Source organism: Oncorhynchus mykiss, unplaced genomic scaffold, assembly GCF_057628025.1.
Source record: "Oncorhynchus mykiss isolate SJ-2025 unplaced genomic scaffold, ASM5762802v1 scaffold96, whole genome shotgun sequence".
In the NCBI taxonomy this organism is placed as follows: domain Eukaryota; kingdom Metazoa; phylum Chordata; class Actinopteri; order Salmoniformes; family Salmonidae; genus Oncorhynchus; species Oncorhynchus mykiss.
In genome coordinates, this window is record NW_028322095.1 from 138,353 (window position 1) to 149,805 (window position 11,453).

The 11,453-nt window shown below is 45.4% G+C and overlaps 1 protein-coding gene across 1 annotated transcript; it reads left to right on the plus strand.

Annotated features, from left to right (window-relative positions):
- The first annotated feature begins 7,661 nt into the window (after positions 1–7,661).
- Positions 7,662–9,631, plus strand: LOC110490794 (arg8-vasotocin receptor-like). The gene is made up of 2 exons (XM_036945253.2): positions 7,662–8,620; positions 9,411–9,631. The coding sequence occupies exons 1-2, from the start codon at positions 7,765–7,767 to the stop codon at positions 9,488–9,490; spliced, it is 936 nt and encodes a 311-aa protein (XP_036801148.1). The 5' UTR covers positions 7,662–7,764; the 3' UTR covers positions 9,491–9,631.
- The last annotated feature ends 1,822 nt before the right edge of the window (positions 9,632–11,453 follow it).

Consider the following 11,453-nt stretch of genomic DNA (forward strand, 5'->3'; position numbering starts at 1 on the left):
TAGCCACCAACCACGAGAGGGCATGCATTGACTGCTCTGTAACACTAGGGGGCAGCATTTTATATGAGATAATCCTCCCTGTGTGAGTCATAAGTTTCATTGTGGAACAGCTACAGTATTTAATTGAATTTAAATAGGAGAAAAATCATTCCGCATGACTCATTTGTATTACTTATGTTTGGCACAAATGTTTATTTCACCAATTAGAGTATGAACTAATGATTTGATCAAATCTAGATGGAGTGTGCATCCGATTGTAATCTACAACAGTCAAGTGAAATGAGCTCAGTGTCTCTTATCTTGATACAACATGGTTGGGAGGAACATTGACTTCAACAAAGGTAATTGGACAAGGTCCATTCAGGTCTCATAATGGGGTGCCCACGAATTCTCACAAACCTCAATGTAAAACCACTGTCTGGATGGGTCCCAAATGGAACCTGTTCCTGTGTCTGTGTCTGTGTTTGTTCCTGTGTCTGTTGCTTTGCCTGTGTCTGTCCCTGTTCCTGTGTCTATGCCTGTTCCTGTGTCTGTGCCTGTTCCTGTGCCTGTTCCTGTGTCTGTTCCTGTATCTATTCCTGTTCCTGTATCTGTGTCTGTGCCTGTTCCTGTTTCTGTGCCTGTTCCTGTTCCTGTGCCTGCTCTAAAGGTCCATAGAGTTCTCAATGTGTTTATTGGATTTCCACCCTTATTACATGACACAAACAGTAGCTACATCACCAGTAGTGTGTATAGACCAGTTGAATAAATGACTCTCTGGTACAGAGTGTAATAACATGGAGGAACACAGAAACAGCCCACAGAGGCACAGTGCTGTTGGAGGAGCACAGAAACAACCCACAGAGGCACAGTGCTGCTGGAGGAACACAAAAACAACCCACAGAGGCACAGTGCTGCTGGAGGAACACAGAAACAGCCCACAGAGGAACAGTGCTGCTGAAGGAGCACAGAAACAACCCACAGAGGCACAGTGCTGCTGGAGGAACACAGAAACAACACACAGAGGAACAGTGCTGCTGGAGGAGCACAGAAACAACCCACAGAGGCACAGTGCTGCTGGAGGAAACACAGAAACAACCCACAGAGGCACAGTGCTGCTGGAGGAGCACAGAAACAACCCACAGAGGCACAGTGCTGCTGGAGGAGCACAGAAACAACCCACATAGGCACAGTGCTGCTGGAGGAACACAGAAACAACCCACAGAGGCACAGTGCTGCTGGAGGAACACAGAAACAACCCACAGAGGAACAGTGCTGCTGGAGGAGCACAGAAACAACCCACCAAGGCACAGTGCTGCTGGAGGAAACACAGAAACAACCCACAGAGGCACAGTGCTGCTGGAGGAGCACAGAAACAACCCACAGAGGCACAGTGCTGCTGGAGGAGCACAGAAACAGCCCACAGAGGAACAGTGCTGCTGGAGGAGCACAGAAACAACCCACCGAGGCACAGTGCTGCTGGAGGAAACACAGAAACAACCCACAGAGGCACAGTGCTGCTGGAGGAACACAGAAACAACCCACAGAGGCACAGTGCTGCTGGAGGAACACAGAAACAACCCACAGAGGCACAGTGCTGCTAGAGGAACACAAAAACAGCCCACAGAGGCACAGTGCTGCTGGAGGAACACAGAAACAACCCACAGAGGCACAGTGCTGCTGGAGGGTCACAGAAACAACCCACAGAGGCACAGTGCTGCTGGAGGAACACAGAAACAACCCACAGAGGCACAGTGCTGCTGGATATTCCTGTTGATCCTAGCTGCCAAAATTAAACACAATTACATTTTTGTGTTTGTGTATATATGGATGCATGGATGTTTTATAGCAAAACCCCTCCCACTTTGTTCCATTCAAACAGTAATAACAGTTTCAATAGAGGTAATCAAAAACATACAGCAGAAGCAAACCCATTATTATGTCATACGTCATTATTATGTCATATGTCATCATTGTTCTGTCATCTATAGAATAAAAGTCTTCTCTGATTATACACTGTATCCAGATTCCTGTCACAGTGCTCTGAAGTGACTCAATAGTAAATGTTGAAATTTTGTTCCTTTCTATGAAGGGCAGCAGATAATTCCATATATTAGTGGCGCAATCCAATTCAAGTTCCCCTTCTCTCTTAACCACGACAAGTCCCCATAGCAACCAGGTCTTGCACTGTGCTCCCGGGAACCGTATAGGTAAGGTTGATGATAGGGGTAAACAAGACACAGAGAGATGGTCAGATGTTTGGAACCGATAGATGATTCACACAGAGGCTGAGGATATAGAGAATCCCATGAGGTCATATAGAAGTCAATTACACTCATATGGCTTTATTGCATGACTGCAGATTCATTCTAAAGTCTATTGTACACAGTGAGCGATGCTCCGCAACCTAAAGATGAATCACACTGAGTGGGGATATTGGGAATCCCAGGGGATCATAGAAGACAGAATTGCAGTTATTGCTATGTGGTGTTACAGCGCCACTTCAGAATCATTTCAAAGTGGCCAGTGTAGCTCAGATCTACTGTATACTGTAGTTAGATACAGCTTTACAGCACCCCTCCAGAATCATTTCAGTGTATCTCAGATCTACTGTATACTGTAGCTAGATACAGCTTTACAGCACCACTCCAGAATAATTTCAGTGTAGCTCAGATCTACTGTATACTGTAGCTAGATACAGCTTTACAGCACCACTACAGATTCATTTCAGAGTGTATTTCAGTGTATCTCAGATCTACTGTATACTGTAGCTAGATACAGCTTTACAGCACCCCTCCAGAATCATTTCAGTGTATCTCAGATCTACTGTATACTGTAGCTAGATACAGCTTTACAGCACCACTCCAGAATCATTTCAGTGTATCTCAGATCTACTGTATACTGTAGTTAGATACAGCTTTACAGCACCACTCCAGAATCATTTCAGTGTATCTCAGATCTATTGTATACTGTAGTTAGATACAGCTTTACAGCACCCCTCCAGAATCATTTCAGAGTGTATTTCAGTGTATCTCAGATCTACTGTATACTGTAGTTAGATACAGCTTTACAGCACCCCTCCAGAATCATTTCAGTGTATCTCAGATCTACTGTATACTGTAGTTAGATACAGCTTTACAGCACCACTCCAGAATCATTTCAGTGTATCTCAGATCTACTGTATACTGTAGCTAGATACAGCTTTACAGCACCACTCCAGAATCATTTCAGTGTATCTCAGATCTACTGTATACTGTAGCTAGATACAGCTTTACAGCACCACTCCAGAATAATTTCAGTGTAGCTCAGATCTACTGTATACTGTAGTTAGATACAGCTTTACAGCACCACTCCAGAATCATTTCAGTGTATCTCAGATCTACTGTATACTGTAGCTAGATACAGCTTTACAGCACCACTCCAGAATAATTTCAGTGTAGCTCAGATCTACTGTATACTGTAGTTAGATACAGCTTTACAGCACCCCTCCAGAATCATTTCAGAGTGTATTTCAGTGTAGCTCAGATCTACTGTATACTGTAGCTAGATACAGCTTTACAGCACCCCTCCAGAATCATTTCAGTGTATCTCAGATCTACTGTATACTGTAGCTAGATACAGCTTTACAGCACCACTCCAGAATCATTTCAGTGTATCTCAGATCTATTGTATACTGTAGTTAGATACAGCTTTACAGCACCCCTCCAGAATCATTTCAGAGTGTATTTCAGTGTATCTCAGATCTACTGTATACTGTAGTTAGATACAGCTTTACAGCACCACTCCAGAATCATTTCAGTGTATCTCAGATCTACTGTATACTGTAGCTAGATACAGCTTTACAGCACCACTCCAGAATAATTTCAGTGTAGCTCAGATCTACTGTATACTGTAGTTAGATACAGCTTTACAGCACCACTCCAGATTCATTTCAGAGTGTATTTCAGTGTAGCTCAGATCTACTGTATACTGTAGTTAGATACAGCTTTACAGCACCACTCCAGATTCATTTCAGAGTGTATTTCAGTGTAGCTCAGATCTACTGTATACTGTAGCTAGATACAGCTTTACTGTACCACTCCAGATTCATTTCAGAGTGTATTTCAGTGTAGCCATTGGGGAACAACAACGATATATATATATATATATATATATATATATATATATATATATATATATATATATATATATATATATATATATTTTAGGCATAGAGGACATGCTGTGTAAAAGTTGATGTGTGAAGACAGAAGACGCAGCAGTGGAAACGTGATAAACACTGGATGAATCATCTAAAAGGGTCTATTTCTGACCTGCTTTACGACAGCGAGCTTTAGAGCATCACTAATATATGCACATTACGTCTGTGTGTATGTTGCCCTGATCATACTGCTCCCTGTCACTGAGCATGACGGGTGGCATGATGGGTGGCATGATGGGTGGCATGGTGGGTGGCATGGTGGGTGGCACGACGGGTGGCATGGTGGGTGGCATGATGGGTGGCATGGTGGGTGGCATAACGGGTGGCATGGTGGGTGGCATGATTGGTGGCATGGTGGGTGGCCATGGTGGGCGGCATGGTGGGTGGCATGATGGGTGGCATGATGGGTGGCATGGTGGGTGGCATGGTGGGTGGCATGACGGGTGGCATGATGGGTGGCATGGTGGGTGGCATGGTGGGTGGCATGATGGGTGGCATGGTGGGTGGCATGGTGGGTGGCATGGCGGGTGGCATGGTGGGTGGCATGGTGGGTGGCATGGTGGGTGGCATGACAGGTGGCATGATGGGTGGCATGATGGGTGGCATGACGGGTGGCATGATGGGTGGCATGGTGGTGGCATGACGGGTGGCATGGTGGGTGGCATGACAGGTGGCATGATGGGTGGCATGGTGGGTGGCATGACGGGTGGCATGATGGGTGGCATGGTGGGTGGCATGGTGGGTGGCATGATGGGTGGCATGGTGGGTGGCATGGTGGGTGGCATGGTGGGTGGCATGATGGGTGGCATGTCGTGTGGCATGGTGGGTGGCACGACGGGTGGCATGGTGGGTGGCATGGTGGGTGGCATGACGGTTGGCATGGTAGGTGGCATGATGGGTGGCATGATGGGTGGCAAATATGGGTGGCATGGCGGGTGGCATGGTGGGTGGCATTACTGGTGGCATAAATGATCGGCTATGGAAAGCCAACTGACATTTACTCCTGAGGTGCTGACCTGTTGCACCCTCTCACAACCATTGTCAAATAAAATAAAATAACATGTATTTGTCACCTACACATGGTTAGCAGATGTTAATGGTCACATACACATGGTTAGCAGATGTTAATGCGAGTGTAGAGAAATGCTTGTGCTTCTAGTTCCGACAATGCAGTAATAACCAACGAGTAATCTAACCTAACAATTCCAAAACTACTACCTTATACACACAAGTGTAAAGGGATAAAGAATATGTACATAAAGATATATGAATGAGTGATGGTACAGAACGGCATAGACAAGATGCAGTAGATGGTATCGAGTACAGTATATACATATGAGATGAGTAATGTAGGGTATGTAAACAAAGTGGCATAGTTTAAAGTGGCTAGTGATACATGTATTACATAAAGATGCAGTAGATGATATAGAGTACAGTATATACATATACATATGAGATGAGTAATGTAGGGTATGTAAACATTGTATTAAGTAGCATTGTGACTATTATTATTTGACTCTGCTGGTCATCTATGAACTTTTGAACATCTTGGCCATGTACTGTTATAATCTCTACCTGGCACAGCCAGAAGAGGACTGGCCTCCCCTCAGAGCCTGGTTCCTCTCTAGGTTTCTTCCTGTTCCTGCCTCTCTAGGGAGTTTTCCCCAGCCACCGTGCTTCTACATCTGCATTGTTTGCTGTTTGGGGTTTCAGGCTGGGTTTCTGTACAGCACTTTGTGACATCTGCTGATGTAAAAATGGCTTTATAAATAAATACATTTGATTGATTGATGGACGGATGGCATGGATGGGTGGCATGACGGGTGGCATAGATGGGTGGCATGACGGGTGGCATAGATGGGTGGCATGGACGGGTTGCATAGACAGGTGGCATGGACGGGTGGCATGGATGGGTGGCATGGACGGGTTGCATAGACAGGTGGCATGGACGGCTGGCATAGGCAGGTGGCATGGACGGGTGGCATGACGGGTGGCATAGATGGGTGGCATGGACGGGTGGCATAGACAGGTGGCATGGACGGGTGGCATGGCGGGTGGCATAGATGGGTGGCATGGATGGGTGGCATGGACGGGTGGCATAGACAGGTGGCATGGACGGGTGGCATGACGGGTGGCATGGATGGGTGGCATGGACGGGTGGCATGGATGGGTGGCATGGACGGGTGGCATGGATGGGTGGCATGGATGGGTGGCATGAAATGCATAATAGATGTATAGTAGGAAAATACTATTATGTGGTACTTAACAGCACCATAAACAGTGTCGGTGTGTCCTCACACTGATGGAGAACAGCCTTTTATTCTAGCATGATGTGATGTGAGGCCCAAATGGCACCCTATTCCCTATATAGTGCACTACGTTTGACCAGGGCCCATAGGGTCTAAAGTAGTGCACTATGTAGGGAATGGGGTGCCATTTGGGACACAGTCATGGTGTGGAGAGGTTGTGGATAATGAATAACAGCACTCAGCACACTGTAACACTCAGAAGCGAAGGATCTGCAAGCTGCTAGACACAAATCTCAGCTTCAATACATCCTGTCAGATATGTGCCTTCCTGCTGATAAGTACTGTACAAATCACCTTTTCTTCACGACTGTCACAAAGGACCTGGGTGAAACAGGACTGAGAGAAGTGCTCTCACAGAGCCCAGAGTAACGGTAGAAACACATCATGTCACAATATGACATTTACCACCGTCTGCATCTCTAGGAATTCATTTCCTCCAGGAATATGAAGTGACCAGTCAATACAGATGTTGACTTGATGCTTCTAAATCCACATGGGTCATGTTGATACATGGATGCTGAGGGGGAAACACCAATGTTCTTTTACATTACATTGTAAAGGATACAAGTCCTTATACCTGACTTTTATCAATCATATTCAACATGGATTCAATTGGAAAGAGTCTAGTTTAGGGGTGGATGTCGTCTATTCCTTTTGTATTCTGTGGAAGAAAGGCTTTTCATTAGGCCCATGTGGCTGATGGTCACAAAGTACTGGTCTATGTCTACAATTAATATTGACAGAAAATGGAAATGAGGGACATTGAAGGAAATGAATGTGCACTCACGTGTGAAGCCAGGGGAGGTGTTCATATTGAAGCCTAGATGTTCATTACACTCTGGGAATGCGCACTGCGCACCTACCTATACAGCACATTCTGATTTCATCCGTGCATCCAGAGCCATATTTAAACAGGCCTCCAGCTCTGGTGCACCTGTCGTTGCTGCCCATCTTTTCTGGGACGGTGATGGCCCGTACAACATGTCATAGACAGACGATGCTTGCAGGGTTACCCAACCACATAGCGCCGGGCGGCCAAACTGACGTTTCTTGAAGGTATGTAGCTATCAATGGAGCAGCAAATTCAGGGTGAGTCGTCAGGCAAATACGACGCTACTACCAGCTACCAGCACTTGTTGCTGCTGCGCAGAACTACTGCGCATCATCGGGCGAGAGATAGTGGCCGAATTGCCAATAGGAAAGTATTGGACCTAATTTTCTGAACATAATTAACAATGGAAAAAAAATGGTAACCAAAAAATCTTGTAAGGGACAATGAGTTTACAACTCAATTATAGTGGCAATGGCAGTTCGGAGCGGGAGGACGCGGGAGGAACTGATGAGACAGGTGAACACGACTTTGCGCTTATAAAAGCTGGGGTTTTGGGATTGATTTTTGTCTTAGCCACATGTGGGAATTTGTGCCTTCTGCATGCACTTTGGAGGAAGCGCAAGATGAATACAAGGACCCAACTGTTCCTTCTGCACCTGTGTTTTGCGGACCTAGTGGTCGCTTTCTTCCAAGTCCTACCGCAGTTCTGCATGGAGATTACGCACCGGTTCCGGGGCTCAGATTTCGTCTGTAGGTCGGTGAAATATCTTCAGGTGGTTGGGATGTTCGCCTCCACATACATGATAGTGGCCATGACCATAGATCGGTACCATGCGGTCTGCAAACCCATGGTGTCGTTCTTGAAGGGTTCTTTTAAGAGGTACGTCGCCATAGGCGCAGCGTGGCTGGTCTCTCTGGCTTTCAGCACTCCGCAACTCTTCATCTTCTCTCTCCAAGAACTAGAGGACAACCTGTATGATTGTTGGGCGACATTTATCGAACCTTGGGGTTCTAAAATATACATCAGCTGGATTACTTTATCAGTGTTTGTTCTCCCGGTTATCATCTTGCTGTACTGCCAGATTAAAATATGCACGGGGATATACTTTAACATGAAGAGAAAGGCGCTCCAGGCTTCCACGAGCGACAGGCGCACGGGCACCAAAGGGGTCTCGAGCGCGATGTTGAAGACGGTCAAAATGACATTCGTCATCATTATGGTCTACTCGATATGCTGGAGCCCCTTCTTTGTGGTCCAGTTGTGGTCTGCATGGAGTCCCAGTACAGCGCCCACAAATGGTACATTCAATTTTATTTGTGTACCTGCTTGTCATTTTACTACATTGTTAGGAGCACAGTTATCTAGAAGCCACAGATATCTAGAAACCACAGGTATCTAGAAGCCACAGGTATCTAGAAGCCACAGATATCTAGAAGCCACAGGTATCTAGAAGCCACAGATATCTAGAAGCCACAGGTATCTAGAAGCCACAGGTATCTAGAAGCCACAGATATCTAGAAGCCACAGGTATCTAGAAGCCACAGATATCTAGAAGCCACAGGTATCTAGAAGCCACAGGTATCTAGAAGCCACGGGTATCTAGAAGCCACAGGTATCTAGAAGCCACAGGTATCTAGAAGCCACAGGTATCTAGACGCCACAGTTATCTAGAAGCCACAGGTATCTAGAAGCCACAGGTATCTAGAAGCCACAGGTATCTAGAAGCCACAGGTATCTAGAAGCCACAGGTATCTAGAAGCCACAGATATCTAGAAGCCACAGATATCTAGAAGCCAAAGGTATCTAGAAGCCACAGGTATCTAGAAGCCACAGGTATCTAGAAGCCACAGATATCTAGAAGCCACAGGTATCTAGAAGCCACAGGTATCTAGAAGCCACAGGTATCTAGAAGCCACAGGTATCTAGTTTAATCACACTGATTGGCCTCCAGTTCCATTGATTTGCATGACCTTTCCAATTCTTTCTGTGGAAACCTGTAGTGCTATTTTTATCATGCCATATCCCCCCCTTCTCTCTCTCCCTCTCCCTCTCCCTCTCTCTCTCTCTCTCTCTCTCTCTCTCTCTCAGGTCCACTGTTTGTCATCATCATGCTGCTTGCCAGTCTAAACAGCTGTACCAACCCCTGGATCTATCTTTACTACAGCTAGGAGACACTATGTTGGACTAGCTCTGGCCCAGGGCGCTACTTTCAGCTTCACAGAAGGCTCAGCATCAGCAAGCCACACATACATAACACCATGGACCAGAGCTATTGATGGACCATGTGGACAATATGGGAACTCCTCCTACTCCACTGCTTCACCTTGTACTGTATGTAGCATTTCTTTGATGTCATTAAGGACCCATGGTTTAGACACATGGAAATATTTGTAAATATCCTCGTTGATTCAACATCAATATTGGTATGTCAAGCCGACCATTTTAGCTCTCAGCAGTAAGCAAATGTAATGTATATTCTGTCAAGCTAATATTCTATCAGAGGTGCAGGAACTGGAGCAGTAGAACATTTGAGGTGGCGGGACTCAGTTCCGGTGAGCTCCTGTCCTAATCAATCACTGATTATCTGGGATGACTGGCCACCAGAAAAACTATTGTGAGGAAGGATATGGGCATCGGTGAACAACGAATGGTTGCTTTGTGAGTATAATGTATATTCTTATCACGATCTGGTCCATTTATTTATTGATGTGTTTGAGCTCTGACGTGTCTTTACATACAGTGCCTTGCGAAAGTATTCGGCCCCCTTGAACTTTGCGACCTTTTGCCACATTTCAGGCTTCAAACATAAAGATATAAAACTGTATTTTTTTGTGAAGAATCAACAACAACTGGGACACAATCATGAAGTGGAACGACATTTATTGGATATTTCAAACTTTTTTAACAAATCAAAAACTGAAAAATTGGGCGTGCAAAATTATTCAGCCCCTTTACTTTCAGTGCAGCAAACTCTCTCCAGGTGTTCAGTGAGGATCTCTGAATGATCCAATGTTGACCTAAATGACTAATGATGATAAATACAATCCACCTGTGTGTAATCAAGTCTCCGTATAAATGCACCTGCACTGTGATAGTCTCAGAGGTCCATCAAAAGCGCAGAGAGCATCATGAAGAACAAGGAACACACCAGGCAGGTCCGAGATACTGTTGTGAAGAAGTTTAAAGCCGGATTTGGATACAAAAAGATTTCCCAAGCTTTAAACATCCCAAGGAGCACTGTGCAAGCGATAATATTGAAATGGAAGGAGTATCAGACCACTGCAAATCTACCAAGACCTGGCCGTCCCTCTAAACTTTCAGCTCATACAAGGAGAAGACTGATCAGAGATGCAGCCAAGAGGCCCATGATCTCTCTGGATGAACTGCAGAGATCTACAGCTGAGGTGGGAGAGTCTGTCCATAGAGCAACAATCAGTCGTATATTGCACAAATCTGGCCTTTATGGAAGAGTGGCAAGAAGAAAGCCATTTCTTAAAGATATCCATAAAAAGTGTTGTTTAAAGTTTGCCACAAGCCACCTGGGAGACACACCAAACATGTGGAAGAAGGTGCTCTGGTCAGATGAAACCAAAATTGAACTTTTTGGCAACAATGCAAAACGTTATGTTTAGCGTAAAAGCAACACAGCTGAACACACCATCCCCACTGTCAAACATGGTGGTGGCAGCATCATGGTTTGGGCCTGCTTTTCTTCAGCAGGGACAGGGAAGATGGTTAAAATTGATGGGAAGATGGATGGAACCAAATACAGGACCATTCTGGAAGAAAACCTGATGGAGTCTGCAAAAGACCTGAGACTGGGACGGAGATTTGTCTTCCAACAAGACAATGATCCAAAACATAAAGCAAAATCTACAATGGAATGGTTCAAAAATAAACATATCCAGGTGTTAGAATGGCCAAGTCAAAGTCCAGACCTGAATCCAATCGAGAATCTGTGGAAAGAACTGAAAACTGCTGTTCACAAATGCTCTCCATCCAACCTCACTGAGCTCGAGCTGTTTTGCAAGGAGGAATGGGTTAAAACGTTCAGTCTCTCGATGTGCAAAACTGATAGAGACATACCCCAAGCGACTTACAGCTGTAATTGCAGCAAAAGGTGGCGCTACA